The sequence below is a fragment of the Panthera pardus genome, unplaced genomic scaffold (genome assembly GCF_024362965.1).
Source record: "Panthera pardus isolate Hobbes unplaced genomic scaffold, ASM2436296v1 HiC_scaffold_10, whole genome shotgun sequence".
In the NCBI taxonomy this organism is placed as follows: Eukaryota; Metazoa; Chordata; class Mammalia; order Carnivora; family Felidae; genus Panthera; species Panthera pardus.
The window spans coordinates 64,214,615-64,233,844 of NW_026526655.1; the positions used below are offsets into that span (position 1 = coordinate 64,214,615).

The 19,230-nt window shown below is 40.8% G+C and overlaps 1 protein-coding gene across 2 annotated transcripts in view; it reads left to right on the forward strand.

Moving 5' to 3' along the window:
* STK39 (serine/threonine kinase 39) overlaps nt 1-19,230 on the forward strand; it is a 310,507-nt gene that overhangs the window by 71,298 nt on the left and 219,979 nt on the right. For both annotated transcript variants that reach the window (XM_019458489.2, XM_019458511.2), the window contains exons 3-5: nt 4,772-4,880; nt 8,032-8,173; nt 9,591-9,646. In XM_019458489.2, coding sequence (XP_019314034.1) covers nt 4,772-4,880; nt 8,032-8,173; nt 9,591-9,646 — 307 coding nt within the window. The remainder of the gene's footprint in view (nt 1-4,771; nt 4,881-8,031; nt 8,174-9,590; nt 9,647-19,230) is intronic.

A 19,230-nucleotide genomic window follows, 5' to 3' on the forward strand; every position in this document is an offset into this window, starting at 1 on the left:
CCTGATCCCAAGATCCTGGGATCATGACCTAAACTGAAATCAAGAGTTGGAGCTCAACTGACTGAGCCACCCAGGTGCCCTAAAAACTTTTTTTTTTTTTTTAATCATACCCACTTAATCATCTTTGGGCAATACTTTTGTCACTTTTAGAAATAGAGAGAAATGAATATGTTTGGGAATAAAGGGCTTTGCCTATCCTGTGAGTGAAGTTAGGACAATGGGAAAAGCTTGGATAATTTATCTGGTAGACTGTTCCCAGGGAAGGATTCAAAGAGCAGCTGCCATCACTGTTCTGAAAAGAAATGGAGAGAGTAGTTCTATGGAAAGAACATTTGATTCAAGAAATATTTATATTTTCAACATATAAAATATAAAAAGTATATACAGTTGTCTTAATTGATTCAGGCTGCTGTAAGAAAAATCCCACAGATTTGGTGGCTTACAAACAACAGTAATTTACTTCTCACAGTTCTGGAGGCTGGAGGTCCAAGGTCAAGGTGCTGAGATGGTCGAGTGGGAGCCTTCTTCCAGGTCACAGACTTCTCACTGCTTCCTGTGGCAGAAGGGGCAGGCTAGCTCTTTGGGGTCTCTTATACTGGCACAAATCTCATTCATGAGGGTTCCATCCGCAAGACCCGGTCACCTCTCAAAGACCCCCTTTCCTGAGGCCATCAGCTTATGAATTCAGGGGGTGGGCACAAACATTCAGACCATAGCAAAAATACAAATATATAAATATAAAATTTTGCATCTCTCTAGAAGGCAACTAAATACAAGGCTTACGTATAAACTGAAATAATGTTGGATAGGCAGGTAGAACACCTCATTTGTTCTTCTGTGAGTGTATTTCTGCACTGCTTGTGGAAATACTTATCATGGAGGCTCAGTGATAGCACAGGTCATACGCTGAGGCTAAGTGACTGTTGTTTCTCCCTAAGGCAGGTTTTCCCATGTCTTTAAGTATTAGAGGCTCTGCTACATGGAATGGCTTGTGTAGGAAATTGCATGATGTAGGAGTGGGGGTATGGAACCCTAGCGAAGCAGTGAAGAGGAACTGTGAGGCTGCAAGGAAGGATGTGAGGTTATGAGTGGTCAGACTGATGGTAAGTCTGCTCTGAGGTTTTCTGTCTTTGCCTCCATCTGCCTTCGTGTTGGTCCAGGGGTGTATTACTAGGGGCAGTATCTATGTCCCTCTCCCTGCCTCTTTCTTTTAAATCCTCAGGACCTTTATATTTTATTATTATTATTTTTTTTATTTTAGAGAGAGAGAAAGAGCAGGAGAGGGACAGAGGCAGAGAGAGAGAGAATCCCAAACAGGTTCCATGCTCATTGCAGAGCCTGACTCAGGACTTGATCCTATGACCCTAGGATTATGACCTGAGCTGAAAAGCAGAGTCACATGCTGAACCGACTGAACCACCCAGGTGCCCCCAAATCTTCAGGACCTTTAAATGTCCATCTGGTACCTCTAAGACCCAAAATTTTGAAGGACTAGAACTTGGTAAGTTATATCCACAGGTTAAAGAGTTTTTCTCTCTCTCCCTCCCTCTGTACATCTCCCCCTGTTCCCTTTTCTCCCTCTCCCCCCTACTTTCTCTCCCTCCCTGCCTCCCTCCCTTTCTCTTTCACACATACACACACACACATACACACGCATATACCCATGCATGTATGCATGCCCCCACCCCCAACACAAATAGTTTGCTCACTGCAGTGTTGGAGAACCTGATACTCTGGGTAGGAAGTGATACTGCCCATCTAAATGGAAAGTGCAAGAAAACGGGTTTTTCCAGAGTTTGGCCCAGTATTGCTTCAGTGCAGAAGAATTTCCTTTCATATGGGCATTGGTTGTTTATTGTTCATTTAGATTAATGATTTAAAAGTTTGGAGTTAGAAAGCTAGATAAGCATTCATTTGCATTAAATGTGAAATGATGAGAATGTGGAGCACCCACACTTTCAAGAAACATCATTCTCCTTTCTGTGAGCAGCGGGGGGCATCTGTGTGTATACCGGACCCTACCTGATGCTGCACGCCTTCCAAGTGAGCCGTCCGTCCCCACAGTGAACAGGTGCTAGTGACTTAAGGTAGGAATGGCCTGTGCAGTGTTGCATTTCTCCTTCAGCGGCATCTCGTGATATCAAAACCCAACACCAGAAACAGATGGAAACTGGACCTCAGGTTTCAGATCTTGTTCAAAGGACAGGAGTAGCTGAATTGAAAAGTGTCAGATTTAGAAAACCTGTAATTAGTTAAATGGATGAAGGAAATGAGCAATGGAAAGTGTTGTTATATAATGAAAATGGAGAAATTAGTGATTTTTTTCTATGTTTATCCTTGGTAAAAAACACTTATATAAACATATAAACTAAGGTATATATGTGTGTTACATGTCATAGTGTTTTGGTCCAGTATTCTGAGAAATAGGGTCTTGGCACTTTGAGGATTAAGTAGTACTGGATGTGCAAGGATTGCATCCCCATTTGGAATCTTTCGGCTGGGTGATTTAAAATTAATTCAGAGTTAACTAGATGCTCATTACTATTGAAAATATTTATACGATGCATAAATGCACTTTTCTTTCATCATAAATACATCATAGCATGTATAAGGTTTCTTTGATGACTTACGTTATTTTTTGTGGCTTTTGGACGGCACCTTGAGAGGGAGTTACACTAGTCTGATACCCTTGATTGAGGGTTAACTGAAGTTTTATTTTATTTTGTTTTTTTTCTAGTGTTTTTTTTTTCTTTCTTCTTTTTTCATTTTAATGTAATTTATTGTCGAGTTGTCTAACGCACAGTGTGTAAAGTGTGCTCTTGGTTTTGGGGGTACATTCCCATGATTCATCGCTTACATACAACACCCAGTGCTCATCCCAACAAGTGCCCTTCTCAATGCCCATCACCCATTTTCCCCTCTCCCACCCCGCCCCACCATCAACCCTCTGTTTATTCTCTGTATTTAAGAGTCTTCTATGATTTGCCTCTCTGTAACTATTTTTTCCCCTTCTCTTCCCCCTTTGTCTTCTGTTAAGTTTCTCAAGTTCCACATATGAGTGAAAACATATGATATCTGTCTTTCCCCGACTGACTTATATCACTCAGCATAATACCCTCTAGTTCCATCCACATTGCTGCAAGTGGCAGGATTTCATTCTTTCTCATTGCCAAGTAGTATTCCATTGTATATATAAACCACATCTTTATTCATTGATCAGTTGATGGACATTTAGGCTCTTTCCTTAATTTGGTTATTATTGAAAGCGCTGCTATAAACATTGGGGTACAGGTACCCCTATGAATCAGCACTCCTGTATCCTTTGGATAAATTCTTAGTAGTGCTATTGCTGGGTTGTAGAGTACTTCTATTTTTAATTTTTTGAGGAACCTCCATGCTGTTTTCCAGAGCGGCTGCACCAGTTTGCATTCCCACCAACAGTGCAAGAGGGTTCCTGTTTCTCCACATCCTTGCCAGCATCTGTTGTTTCCTGAGTTGTTAATTTTAGCCACTCTGACTGATGCGAGCTGGTATCTCAGTGTGGTTTTGATTTGTATTTCTCTCATGATGAGTGATGTTGAGCATCTTTTCATGTGTTGGTTAGCCATCTGGGTGTCTTCTTGGGAAAAGTGTCTATTTATGTCTTCTGTCCATTTCTTCACTGGATTTATTTGTTTTTTGGGTGTTGAGTTAGGTAAGTTCTTTATAGATTTTGGATACTAACCCTTTATCTGATATGTCATTTGCAAATATCTTTTCCCATTCTGTTGGTTGCCTTTTAGTTTTGTTGATTGTTTCTTTTGCAGTACAGAAGCTTTTTATCTTGATGAGGTCCCAATAGTTCCATTTTTGATTTTATTTCCCTTGCCTTTGGAGACTGAAGCTTTATAGGAGTTATCTGGCAATAACTTAAGACAATACACCAAAACCAATGGGAACTTAAGTATTGCAGGAAAATGTGGTTTATTGAAGTTGCCTATTTGATTTCAAAACTTTATTGTTTTGTGTCTCTATATGAAACTTATTTTCCTCTATAGTAGTAGTGTTTCCTAAATTGTGACCCACAAAGCATTATTTAACTGCATTGTTCATGTGGATTCAACTAAAACAACTTATCTACTGCAGGAATTCTCAGAGTCTTTGACAGTAATAATGTTCCCTATAACCCTTTTAGAGTGAGATGTAGGATCTGATGTTTCTTCAGCTTATTCCACTAGCCTGCCCACCCCTTTTTTTTCTTGATAAACTATCTACCATGAAATAGAATTTGGGAAATTATGTTCTAGCATCTTAATGGGTATTTGCTCATTTACCATCACAGCAGTCCTGAGAAGCAGAAACAGTTTTGGATGAGGGAGGATCTAAGACCCGCCAGAGTTGAGGCTTGGCAGTAGGACCCAGGTCCCCTAATGACTCACTCAGCCTTTTCTTTCTCTATCGCAGCCTTCCTTGCAGGCAGGAGGCACTCAGTCATGTGTGATGGGGCTCTCTGCTACTGAGTAGGGAGTGATCTGGGTGATATGCTCCCTGAGGTTTCTGTGTCCTGGGACCGGTCCACAGGGCTCTGTGGTCTCCTAAAGAGGCCTTTCTGAATTCCAGCAAGTTGATAATTGGATGAATGACTTAGTTCTCATGCAGCTTCTTTGAACTAATGGTTTAAGCAGCCCCCCACGTATGTTTTTAAGTAGGAAAAGTGCCTAGGTGTGCTCAGTGTGTTTTGCTTCCCGATTTTTACCCCGTGAGACTATGTCACGTTTTGTTCTTTTTATAGAAAGAAATTCAAGCCATGAGTCAGTGCAGCCATCCCAACGTAGTGACCTATTACACCTCTTTTGTGGTAAAAGATGAACTTTGGCTGGTCATGAAATTACTAAGTGGAGGTAAGTGGGTTTTGTTATTGTTTGCTTGTGTGTGTGTGTGTGTGTGTGTGTGTGTGTGTGTGTTCTTTTGTCTTTTGTGCAAGCCGTAACATTGCATACAACTTTACATTTGGTCCCCTTACTCTTGTATTTAAAGTTTTGCTTGGTTTATTATTTACCTAGAGAATAAAGCCCAGATTTCTTCACGTTGGTATTGAAAAGCTTTCATAATATGGCTAAACTTCCTAGAATATCCGTGTCCTCTTCTGCCCAGCCTTCTTGGTGTAGGTGAGGCTCTCTAAATACCTCTGCACCCCGATGTCTCCCCTGTGCTGCTCCTCAGCCCTAGATGTCTGTCCTTCCTTCTCCACATGCCAAAGTCCTAAGAGGTCACGTCCTCTCTGCAACACAAAAGTTAACCAGTCCTTCCTGTTTAAACTCTGTTTTTAATATTATTCAAGTCCTTAACACATTGTAATATAGTGAATTACCTCAGTGCCGTTCATTAAAAGTTCTGTGATGATGGAAATGTTCTATAACTGTGCTCTCCAGTTTCTACTAGGTACATGTGGCTCTTAAATACTTGACATGTGGCTGGTGTTACTGAATTTCTGGAGGAACTGGATTTCTATTCATTTTTAACTAGCTTATATTTAAATAACCACAGATGGCTAGTGGCTATGATATTGGACAGTACAGATTTAGATTAGATTGTGGACTTGATGAGGAGAGCATGGTCTAATGGACTTCTCCCTTATTGAACCTGACACCCAGTGGGTACTCAGTAAATCTTGTTTCAGTTGAAATGGAGAGAAACTCTGTGCATGCTAAATTATTTGCTTGCAGTGTTGATCGGAAGTGGCACTATTTTCATCCTGTGTTTGCATTTGAAGAGGCAAAGTAACTTTCACTCTGGCCTCAGGTCAATGAAGTTATAAAAGTCATTGACAGTTTAACTTATAAGGCACTTTTACATTGCTGTATTTTTTCTTTTAATCTCTTAGCATCACTAGTTGATAGAGAATGATAATGGTAGCCATTAACTTTATTGAACACTTACTCTGTGGCTAGATTCTGCTCAAGGCAATTTACTTACCTTATTTCATTTAATCTGGACAGCATCTTTGAATGGCTAGTGTCACTGTCCCTGCTCTTCAGAAAGTTCCCCAAAACTTAAGAGAGTCGGGCAGCTTGCCCAAGGTCACATACACAGTAGCTGTGAGCACCGGAATTTGTGGCAGTAGGACCTGTTGACTTAAAAGCTGTGCTACACCACAGGAATTATCACCTTCATTTTACAGACATGAAAATTTAAGCTTAGAAAGCCCCAGTGATTTTCTTTGTAACACCCAGCATTCCCACATGTATCACTCTTTATATCTTTTCCAGACGTGAAGTGTCGTTTAGGAGCAGAGGAAGACATTTTGCACTGCCTGGATGAAGCCAGAACCAGTATAGCTGAATTTATATTGTAGAGCCCGTTTTAACCTGTAGACCTGGTTCCAGTGAAGGCAGAATTGTGGGAGGCATCTTCATTTTTGTTGTTGTTGTTGTAAAGAAACTCTCTTGGATCAAGCAGAGGCCCAGAGCTGACAGGACAAATATGCTGTGATTGCTTTGGGTCCACTTGCGCGGGTCTCAGTGGGGAGCCTGGGAGAGCTGAGTTAGGTTCTGTTCCCAGTCTTGTCAATCCTATTAGTCATTGTTTCCTTGAGTGCCTACTTCGGGTTTTAATTAAACATGAAAAGAAAGAAATGAAAGAAGAAAGAAAAAGGCAGCCTGCTGGAGCCAGACTGCAGGGTTTGAGTGTGGGCATTGCTCCTTGTCTCTGCCGAGGCTGGTGCTTTGTCAGTAAGACGACCCTTCACCCAATCTCTTGTTGCAGGGATCGAGGTTCTGGTGACCTGGGACCCTAGGCAGCCCCAGAAACACTGCTCAAACTGAGAATTTTACTTCCTGTCTTTATTTTGATCCCAATTAACCTTTGATTAGCTTAACAATGTCCCGTATCCCGTTGCCTGAAGACTGGATAGAAAATTTCATTGTCTTTTTAAAAGAATCCAACTTAGTCTGCCTGGGCTTTAGGTAAGAAGAACGAGTTTTAAACAGGTTTCCACAGGTCAGAGAAACCTGGGCCGATGTGGACTATTGCTCATTTTTCTTTTAGCAAGCCAGAAATGCATACATACGTGCCTTACCTGGTATATACTTATAATATGAAAATGAAGCAGTTGTGGAAGTATTGTTTTCAAAACTACTAAAGAATTTAAGATTCAATGAATAAATAGATGTTTTGTTTCTCTGAGGGGGAAATATGTATTTGTTTTCTTTTATAATATTTTATCATATGAAATCTCTTAATGAGGGGCAGGCAGCTAGTCTGGTGTGGTAATACCTGATGTGGAAACTCAGTACTCCCAGTTAATCATAGAGCGCCTAGAGCCAGATTCAGGTCCTGAGGTAAGCCATTTGTTAACTCTTCAGAAATGTTGAACCCCCAGGTAATTAGGGCTTTTAAAATGACCGGGAGGTTTGGAATATTAATTAGTATGTGTTGAAACATGAACTCAGAATGCCAGGGATCCTAATCTGTTCGTGGTAACAAAGTACCGTATATTTATTTCATTATAAAAGTCAGTACATTATGGATCAAGTAAACAAAAATAAAGATTGCCCAGAGTCACAGAAAGGAATATTCTGGTTATCAGCAGGGGTCTGGAGGCAATATACTTTTTTTTTTTTCTCCCCTCCTACCTGTGTCCTAGATGTTCAGGGAGACTGTGCTTCTGGCTCTCAGTTCATTGCGGTCTGTTCCCCTGGCCACCGCCTCCTCTTTTTTTTCAGTTCGGACATCTTGAATCCCCTTTTGAGTCTGTAACCAACTGTGCATGTGTGGGAGAAAGGACTAACCCTGGAGTGACCGTGAACAGTTTTTTGCATCCTGACCCAGAGTTATTCTTATGCTGAAAGTGCTCTTGCAAACTTGGATCTTGTGTTTCTGGTCACGTGCTGCCATGCAATTGTTTGTGTGCCTTGGGAGCAATTGCGTCAAATAAACAAACGTATTTTGACATTTCCATTCAATTTTCTAAATAGTGGAGCCCAAGCTAGAAAGGTAATGAAGGTGCTTGTGCTTACGCAGATGTTTCGATTCTTCTGTCTCTCCACCTAGGTTCCATGTTGGATATCATAAAGTACATTGTTAACCGAGGGGAACACAAGAATGGAGTTCTGGAAGAGGCAATAATAGCAACAATTCTTAAAGAGGTTTTGGAAGGCTTAGACTATCTACACAGAAATGGTCAGATTCACAGGTATGACTTCTGCAGAGATGTTTAAATTCAGCCATTTGTATATTCAGCTCTGGTTTGTAAAGACTGTTAAGGAAAACATATTGCTGGTAGGTATCAACATTATTTCTGAGCTAGGCCAAATAGTTGTGAAAAAAGTACTTAAAGAAACGAGAATAAATTAAAAAATTATTTTCAATGTTTATTTTTGAGAGAGACAGAGCATGAGTGGGGGAGGCGCAGAGAGAGAAAGAGAGAGAGGGAGACATAGAATCTGAAGCAGGCTCCAGGCTCTGAGCTCTCAGCACAGAGTCCCGACACAGGGCTCGACCCCATGAACTGGGGGATCATGACCTGAGCCAAAATCGGTGGTTAACCGACTGAGCCCCTCAGGTGCCCCAAGAGAATAAATTTTGATGAAATATATTAGTATCCTTAGCATTGCTTTATCCATTTTCACTGAAATAAAAGCAGAATATAAAAAAGTACCTAGTGAACTCACTAAAAAAAATTAACAATACTACTCTTGAAGTATGCTTAATTGAACAGGATAGCATCTCTAACTATCTAATACAGGCAAAACTGTTCCAAATGTTGTAATATGTTCATTATTTTTGGCATGGTGGTGTGAGGAAAGAGGGGGGGGTAGCTAACTTCATCTTCTTTTGTGACATAAAATGCTAATTCTTTAAATAGCCAAACAGCCTAGAATAGGAGTGTTTGATGTTTCAAAAGAGTTAGTATTACTTGGGCCCCTAGGAATAGCTGTGAGTAAATAACCATTTATTAGTAATGCTGGTATTGTAATTCCCCTACCTTGCGCTATATGTGGGCCATATATTTAAGGATATCTGCCATGTCTTTTGGTAATTAGAAAAAAACATGACCTTAGGTTTCAAACTTGTAAGTTGTTATTTTTCTTTTTAAGTGTTAAGACTTCTATATAATGAAGAAATATATTATAGAATGTTATAATTGGGATTTATAATCAGTATCTCTCCAGGGGAGAGGCTGATCCAATCCATTGTTTAAGAGGCTGCTGGGATTAATTTGGAATTGTTCCACAGACAAATTTAAGTGGAAGTAGAACAGCTTTACATAGAATTATCAGCTTTAATTCTTGAGAAAAGATAGTATGGTGAGTTAATGGGCGATCTCCAACTCTACAACATAAAGAATGTACTCACTCGTGATTTAATTAAATTTGGATAATGATTTCACATAAAATATTTGTTACTAAAATCCTAACCACCCCCCAGGAGCAAACTATAAAATCGCCGTTTCTCCCTGTAGCTTTTTAAATCTGTGATATAATTTTAATATTTATAAAATGATAATTACTTTAAACAGCTACATTATATGATTGTTTTTAAATCTCTGAGTGAATTGATGCAATATAATGTCTATATTCCATAATTCATTCTTCATTTTTTTCTAATAGGGATTTGAAAGCTGGTAATATTCTTCTGGGTGAGGATGGTTCCGTACAAATAGCAGGTAACGCTGATAAAAATAAAAATTCTTCTGACAGAAGTGTTCCAGTTTCGAGGAATGTAGAATCATTGCAAATAAATAAATAATGAATGAATGAATGAACAAATGAATGCGTGTGATCTATATTAAGCATGTATCTGGGCTGCCCTGTTAGAGAACATTTGGGTCTGAGGCAGAACATGTTTTCCTGTTGTTTTGGTTAAGTTGTTGTTAAATCATCCTGTAAATAATGTTATTTTAGAACCTAGCCTTTTGATAGAGGCAATTTTGCTTTCAATTTCATTTTTGCTAAATTTCAGGTTGAATAAAGGTGGTATTTATCTAACTGCAAGAAAAGCAGTTTTGAGAGTTTTTTTGATGAGTTTGAAAGTTTAGAACCTTGTACCCTTCGATTAATTTAAACGCTTCTATTTCTGAAGCGGTGCCGAAAGCACGGTGAACTCTCAAAGTCTGTGGGTTATTGTGGTCTTCAGTGTGACCCTGCATGGCTGTCCGTGACAGTAGGCACGCAGGTGCAGTACACGTCGGTAGAGTGCGTACACTAGACAAGTGCCCTCTGTGTGCAGACCTTATCATTCTGTTATTGCACCAGAGTAACCCGAAAGGTCTGGGGTAAAGTGTCTCCATGTCTGTATTGACTCGTGTCTCCCTCCCATCCATGAAGGCCTGTCTCCTCAGTCCTCTCAGCCATCACTGCTTTTTGCATTTGTGGCTGGACAGCCCTTACCTGTACCGAACTGTCCCTGTCATCATTGCAGGGTATTCAGCCCAGCCCTCTGGCTTGCAGGCATTGAATGTTATTAGCAACACGTCCCAGCGACACGCTTGGTGAGAATCACTGATGTAGCTTCTGCTGTTGAGTGCTGAAGTTTGCCCCAAATATTTAATCAGTCCAGCCTGCTGCTTTTTGAGTTGGAGTGGAAGAAGCCTCTTTTCTAGTATTTAGGGTTAGGTTCTTTCTACATCAAGTTATTAGAGCAGAGTTGATCACAGTCCTTGGTTCTAGTCTAGTTTCTAGACAAATGCGAGGATCTGGGGTATTATTAGAAACAGGAGAGCTCAGCAGAAAACAAACACACCCCCAACACAAAGGATAAGCCTTGAGTCATCTCTTTGATTCATTGTTTGTCCCTCTCTAGGTGCCAGAGAACCTGTCAGGTGATGCCTGACTTGTGTGACAAGCACAGTGCTGACCTTGGGCTCTGTATTTAGTTGGGTATATTCACGGGGGCTTTTATTTATTTTCTTTTAAAGGAGAGAATAGAGATTTTGAAAATACAAAAGGGAAATGGAGAATTTGTTTCAAATCAAATGTTTCTTCCCTGAAGAACTAATACTGCAAGTGTTAGCTTTTATTAGTCCTCTCTTTGAAAAGATAAGTTTAGTCAAATATTATTAGTCGTTGGCTTAAGACCACTGTGTAGGCACTCTGTATATCAGTTAAACACAAAGGCCTTGGAATCAAAACAGGCCTTCGTTTAGTACCCACTGTGCAGTGTGGGGCAGGCTGTTGGCATCGCTGAGCCTCAGTTTCCTCATCTGTGAGATGGTGATGATAATGCCAATCATTCAAGGAGACACAGATATCCTTTGCAGGTGTAAAGGATATTTTTGAGTTTATTTTGAGATAGCACGAGCAGGGGAGGGACAGAGAGACAGGGAGAGACAGAGAATTCCAAGCAGCTCTGCACTATTAGCACAGAGCCCGACGTTGTACTTGAACTCACAAACTGCGAGGTCACGACCTGACCCACAACCGAGAGTTGGACGCTTAACTGATTGAGCCACCTAGGCACCCTGTACCTATTGAAACTTAAGCTTCAGGGCCCTGTGAGTGCAGTGTGTTTCTGGGAGTTGCAGAGTGTTCTAGGTGGAGATGGAGTGTTTTAGTTGGAGAGGTGTTCTAGACCATCAGGGGGTATTCTTATGTAGGCATTTTTTGTTCAGTTGTCTGAAACTGTTCCAGAAGAAATGACCTTAATCTTTAGGACACCAGTGAATTGGTATGAATTTTTACTTTGAAAGAAATAGACACACTTACACCTAATTTCATATTTTTAATTTTGTGTTGTTTATCTTAAAGAGGGTCTTCCCAGTTGTGTAAGCTTCACATCCCATGAAACTTGGATCTACTCCTGCTGATAACAGTTGTTGCAGTAGTTAAATAAATGTGAGAAATGCATAGTACAACCAAGAAAATAGGGCAGTAGACAGGAGTACACATTATAAGCTTATTTATTAGAGCACTGTTTGTGATTGCAATAGATTAAAAACAACTTAGGTGTCCCGATTAAATATGCTACATGGTAGATCTACATTATGGGACCCCCACAAGCTGCAATGGAGAATGTATACATTGACGTGAAAAAAAGTGTCGCCAGGCTACATAGTTAAGTGAATACAGCAAGGTGAAATAGAATGCATATACTGTGTCACCTTTTGTGAGGGAAATGGGGAGAAATACCTCTATATCTTTGTACAAAGAAACGGAAGGATAATGGGGAGGGGGACTTGTATAGTGCATACCTTTTATAACATTTTGAATTCTGAACTGTGTGAACAAGTATGACCTGGTAAAACCAATGAAAGGAAATGACTTCATAAACTGTCAATAAGTGAAAGTCATTTTTTAAGCCTTTTATTATAAAAATTTTCATACGTAGCCTAAAGTAGAGAAGAGTAGGAAGAACCTCGTGTACCCACCATGATCAGTTTCAGGCCATTCTTGATTCATGTCTCTTCCCCCTTCCTACTTTGGTGGCCTTTATTATTAACACCAAATTCTGTTCTTGAGCCATCTAAGTTAGTGCCTTATAAGTACACATCTTGTCCTCACTCTAGAGAGAGGCTCCTACCCCACAGGCCAGAGGCATTTAGGAAAAAACAAAACAAAAACAAAGCAAAACAAAACAAAAAACTTCAACGAAACAAGTGACAACAGAAAACATCTGTTCAGGCGGTCTCAGCCCAGGGTACTCAAGGGTACAAGGTCTGGGATGAACTGGCATGGTTGAAATTCCCGGGTCACCTTGTGACCTTGGTCAAGCTACACACCTTCTTTAAGATTCTGTTTCCTTAAAAGAGGGATACAAATATAACCCCCCTCGCCTTTTTTTGTGTGTGTGAAATCAAATGAGGCTCCTTACACGCAGAGATCTTAGCAGTGGCTGGCACACGAGAGGCACATAGCAGCTGCCGTCGTACTTCTGCTCTTCTTCATGTCCCTGCCACTCCTGCTGTTCCTGGGACCAGCAGGCTTGCGCCCATCTCCCTGGCACCGCCTGGAGATCACATGTACCTCAAATTAGTCTTGCAAGGGGTTCAGCTCTTAGGGGCTTTTATGAGTTATAAAAAGCTAATGCTTATTAATAATGGAACTTGGAAGTTAACTTGTCATTAATCTTGCTCTAAGCTGATAAGGAAGTACAACTAATTTTCTCTCTTTGGTGATGAAATGATCATTTCTCACTGAGAGGGTCAGAATAGCAGTGAACGGCCTTTGAAATGCGAAAGGAGGTCAGCCCTTGCCTTATTCTGCCACTTGGCACTGTGCCAATCACTTCCTCTATTCTTCTTGTCAGATTGGTGACCTGAGCTCTTTCTCCGGGCCTTCTGTAGCATATTGGCCTTTTCTTTTTCTCACTTGGGATCCCCTGAAGTAAGGTTTCCTGACTTTTTCTCTCCCTCTTGGGCCTTGGGTTTTTCCCCCCCGCTGTGGGTGGTAGTGCTGAGTGTGACCCTGTAGGCACTTGCCCTGTGGGGGCTGCTGGGTTCAGAAGGTCACATGCAGAAAGCCACCACTACCTGGGTAGTTGTAGGATTAAATGATCCCGCGCATAAACTGCTTGGAACAGTGCCTGGCAAGCATAGCGAAGACATTGTGTACAGCCTTTCTGGACTCCCCTTGGTATCCCTTTTGTGTGCGTGACTTCATGCTTGTGTCAGACCAACTGAGAAATCGCCATCTCCTGGATGTATAATCGTGTGCAGACAGGCATTTAAATTGTGCAGTTTCTACATCTCTGGGGCTGTGGCTTTCTGGAATTCGTATTTTCATTTTTTCCACATTCTCTAACCTGAGCACAACATTGAATTCAATTCCTATAGTACTTTAATTTTTTTCTGGTTTTAACTATAAAATAAGGTTATTGCTTTAAGAAAAACACTTGTAATGTTTCCTTGGAACAGGCAGGGTACTGCTGCCTGTCCCTGTTTTCTAGGAGTTTGGCTTTCTTGGCCAGGCAGTTGGTTTCTGGGACCAGGAGTCTTTGGGATCTTTGCTGGCATCATTATCCAGTGGGTGGTGAAGGGGGTGTGGGTGGGAGAGTGGAAAGCAGAGACACAGCAGTGGAAGAGGTAGACTCTCTCTTTTTGTTGCTACCTATTATATTTGGATATTTGGGGAGATAGTACATTGCTTTTATTTAGGCTGTTTGTGTCCTTTCCCTTTATTATATCTTTATGTTCTTTAAGCCCTGTTTTTTGAAATAAAATTTAAGCAAGGGGGATGTTTGCATTTATTTCTTTGAATGTATTGTTTGTTTACCTTCAGAGTATCATTATGAGCATTGTTTTTTATTTTATTTTATTTATTTATTTATTTATTTATTTATTTATTTATTTATTTTAACATTTATTTATTTTTGAGACAGAGAGAGACAGAGCATGAACAGGGGGAGGACCAGAGAGAGAGGGAGACACAGAATCCGAAGCAGGCTCCAGGCTCTGAGCTGTTAGCACAGAGCCCGATGCGGGGCTCGAACTCACAGACCATGAGATCATGACCTGAGCTGAAGTCGGACGCTTTAACCGACTGAGCCACCCAGGTGCCCCTAGCATTGTTTTTTAAAAAAAGTATTTGTGCTATTGTAATAGAAAACATTACAATTTTTATTTAAAAAAAAAAAACTCCTTCTACCATATATATATTTCCTTTCTTAGAACTTTTAATTTGAAAAGGGGACATTAAGGTGCCTGGTTCAGACCATGAGAAACTCTTTTTGTACAACCAACAAGTGTGGTGAATAAGGCAAATATGCTTTGTTTTCCATGTAAAAATACAAATTCTCTGGAAATTATTTATGTTTCTGTTGACTGTGGATATAAAATAAGTAACTGATGTGTCTCAAGTACTTCCCGTGTGCCAGGCCAGGTTCTCTGTGCTGAGCGAGCTGTGACTCGTTCCCCACAGGCCTGTAAATGTGCCCATTTTACAGACAAGAAACTAAGGTCGAGAGATGGGAAGCAAGTTTCCCAGGTCACAAGTAGGTTTCAGATGTGGGGAGTCTGGCTCCAGAGCTGTGGTCCCATGTCTGTGGGATTTCCAGGAAGACAGCCCTAAATCTGTGTGTAACTGATCTCAGTGTCATTTTTTTATTTTTTATTTTTTTATTCCTTTTTCAAAATTTTATTTTTTACTTTTAAAAATTTACATCCAAATTAGTCAGCATATAGTGCAACAATGATTTCAGGAGTAGATTCCTTAGTGCCCCTTACCCATTTAGCCCATCCCCCCTCCCACAACCCCTCCAGCAATCCTCTGTTTATTCTCTATGTTTAAGAGTCTCTTATGTTTTGTACCCGTCCCTGTTTTTATATTATTTCTGCTTCCCTGCCCTTATGTTCATCTGTTTTGTCTCTTAAAGTCATATGAGTGAAGTCATATGATTTTTGTCTTTCTCTGGCTAATTTCACTTAGTTGCAAATGGCAAGATTTCATTCTTTTTGATTGCAGAGTAATACTCCATTGTATATATAGACCACGTCTTCTTTATCCATTGATCCATCGGTGGACATTTGGGCTCTTTCCATACTTTGGCTATTGTTGATAGTGCTGCTGTAAACATGGGGGTGCATGTGTCTCTTTGAGACAGCACACCTGTATCCCGTGGATAAATGCCTAGTAGGGCAATTGCTGGGTTGTAGGGTAGTTCTGTTTTTAGTTTTTTGAGGAACCTCCATACTGTTTTCCACAGTGGCTACACCAGCTTGCATTCCCAGCTGATCTCAGGTTTAGATGGAAGACCAATAGCGATCACTAGCTCTTATACATCTCTGTGTAACGATTCCATTTCGAAGCCAGGGAATGTATTCTGCACCTTTCCTTTCCTCTCTCTGCTCCTTTAAGTTGAGACACAAGTCTTTGGTAAGGTTTTGGGGCATAGGAGAAGCAGTCATTTTGGTGTCGTTTGGTGTTGAATTAAGCGTAGTAGTGACACCAGAGTCTTTTTGAGACTGGAAAACTTCAGGTTTGATGTAATGAATTACAACTTGAGGACTGCCTCCTCATAGTTTAAAAGAAAATGCTTTATTTCTCATATCTTCTGTGCTCAGAGAACCTGAACATGTGATTTCCTGATCATAAACTTGGATAGATGTGAAGGTTTTTGCTACAATATGTGACAAAAGGAGTGGCTATTTGAAAGTCATGCTCTTCCCACGGCCTAGCATTTTATTTTCCAGTCTGATGTTCTGTCATATTGTCAGGAAGAGCTTAGAGCTTTGTCTGGCAAGTGACTAAGCCTGTTTGTCTGGTATTAACGAGACACTGCTCTAAGCAGAAATCCGTACAAAACAGGTCACTTTGGGGTGGTCACTGCAAATGTATCTACCCTAGGATTCTTTTAAATACTGGCCACTCTTAATGCACTATTAAAATGTTGATTTCAGAACATTTGATTTCTGAAGAACTTTCTAGAAGCACACTACTGTATTATATTAGGTAGATCTCATGCTCATTTTCTTATTTTTGCCTTTTAACTCTGAGTGTGTGTGTGTGTGTGTATGAATGTGAATTTCCCATCCCTGGTTTTTCATAACAAATTGGTACTGAGCTCAGACAGCCTCATACTCCAGAAGTCTAGAAATCTATCATTACATCAATCTCAGTGTATCTGAGACTGTCCCAGTGAAGCTTATGTATGCCTTAGGTTCTTCAGTAAAGGACATTGGTATGACTTTGGGTAATGTCTCTGTTTTTTGGGAGGAAGATTATATATCCTTAGTCAGCCTTTGAGTACATCTTGAACTTTATTCATTCTGGGTCTCAAACAACTATGACTAACGTTTCTGCCAGGAATACATGCAACTAGATTTAACTTGCTTCCAGCACTCCAGTATTATTCTCAAGGAGCCAGAGGAAGGTGTGTGTGGTGCTGGAAGTTGTGTGTGTGTGTGTGTGTGTGTGTGTGTGTGTGTGTGTGTGTGGTGGAGTTTTTATTCCCATAGCTGCTAGGCTCTTTTGTTTTCCTTATGTGCTCTTTGGCCCTAGTGAAATGCATTTAGATGGGGAGGTGGAGGAAACAGGTGGAGGGAGTATATCTTTTGTTAAGAGGGGCTGCTGCTTCACGCAAGGTAATATGGGCTCCTTGTGTACAAGGGAGGCAGCCTCTGATTAATATCAGAAAGGTCTGGCATGCCTGGGTGGCTCCATAGGTTAACTGTCTGACTTTGGCTCAACTCATGATCTCATGGTTTGTGGGTTTAAGCCCTGAGTCGGGCTCTGTGCTGACAGCTCACAGCCGGTAGCCTGCTTCATGTTCTGTGTCTCCTCCTCTTTCTGCCTCTCCCCCTGCTCACGCTCTTTCTCTCTCTCTCGATCAAAAATAAACATTAAAAAAAATTAAAAAACATATCAGAAAGGTCTGAAGGTCCCTGAGGCATCTGAATCAGGAAATGACAGTGTCATTGTATTTTTGGTGCCTTGGCCTAGAGCAGGGCTCTGACACCAGACTGCTGTGGTTTGAATCCTGGCATAACTCCTCCTAGCCCTGTGACCAAGTTATTTAAACACTTGCGCCTTAGTTTCCATATCTGAACAATGGAAAAATACTAGAGGGTTAAAGGAATTAACACACATTCCATTTTAGAATTAGTTAGCTCACATTGCTTCTGTATTGAAATGGGGGTGGGGTCCTTTAATTATTTAGGACATTGTAAGATCACAAGGAGGAGGCTAGGAGGCAAGGCTGTTGTAGGCTCTCCGTCTGACCTGCCGTATCATTTTGCTCTCCCGTTTTCTTTACCCCATTGATATCCCCCCATATCACCAGAGTGGAAAATCCACAGTGCACATCTGACCATGTCATTCCTTTGCATAAAGATTAAAACTGTTGCTGTGGGGATGAAGCCCCAGCTCCCCAACATGGCATGTAAAGGCCCTGCCTGTTTTTCCAATCTCGTCTGCCCATGCTTTTCTGCTTCCTGCTTTAAGGCAAGTTCTGCGTTAGCCAGCTACAAATGAAATGAATAATATGGTGAAGCAGAGCACGCAAATTAAAAGCATTGGCATAGTCAGAAAATAGAGTCCAAGTACAAATTAAGATCTTTGGAGGGTATCAGAGTGCTTCATAGTGAACCACAATGTATGTTGTGAGTTTCAGGTAGTTTATAATTATGTGAATTATGGTTTAATGAATTATGCCAAAATTTTCATATATTCATTTTTTTGTTTGTTTAAATAAATAGGGACAGCAAATTAATGTGGCTTTCCGAATTTTGGGATCTTGACAAATCAAGCGGTAACATTTGGTGAAACCTCTAGCAGGAAGCAAGAATGCCATTCAATTCTGGAAACCTAGTTTTCCAGTCCATCTGTCTATCATCAATGGGAAATACTTGGGGAGATTTTAAGCAGCTTCCTACCCTTTAACAGCTGCTAGCAGTTGCCTGAGCAACAATGTAAGGAAGTCTTATGAGGTGAATGCAATGAGGGGAATACCTTTGCTTTGCTCTTGCTGGAATATTTCCCCAGTGTGCCTATTTAGCTGCATGGGGCACAAGGTTGAGCTTCAAGGTTTGAGCATTCTAGGAGGACATGGGGCAGATGGGACTTAGTCTTCCTTCTTCCTTCCCTCCTCCCCCCACCTTCCCTTCTTTCCTTCTTCTCTTCCTTTCTCCCTTTCTGCCTTTACGGGCCTGTAGTGTCATTATTAAATTACATTTTGTATATTACCACAAGCTGCTGAGGTCTGGGAAAAACAAGAGTTGTTAGAATACAAGCAGAGCAGTCCAACTCCGTTCTTCGTATGATCATTTCTTCATTTATTTTTCTGCTTCCCAGAGCCTGCATTTGTTATGGCAAAAAAACGGCCCTTCCCTGGAGAAAAGGCGAACATTAACCGTATGGGTTTTATGTGCCTGAAGTGGTTGGTTGGCAGATGTTTACTGCATATTTGCTGTTGTAGGCATAGCCCTCTGAGTGGATGTGGTGTTTAGCAAGAGAGACCTCGTCTGCTGTCGTAAGTTTACCGTTCAGGTGAAACAGGTATTAAACAGTTAACTATTAAGTTTAATTTCAAAAATTTGTAAGCAGAGGGAAATGTGTATACCTGGGCAATCTAGGTTAGCCACATCAAGTCTAGTGTAATAGACTGTCATAGGGAGAAGTCTTTTTTAGTATTTCATTAAACATTTTTTACATGTTTGTTTATTTTTGAGAGCAGGAGAGAGTGAACACAAGCCAGGGAGGGGCAGAGAGAGAGGGGGGACAGAGGATCTGAAGCAGGCTCCGCTGTCAGCATGGAGCCCAGTGTGGGACTTGAACTCAGGAACCGCAAGATCATGACCTGAGCTGAAGTCAGATGCTC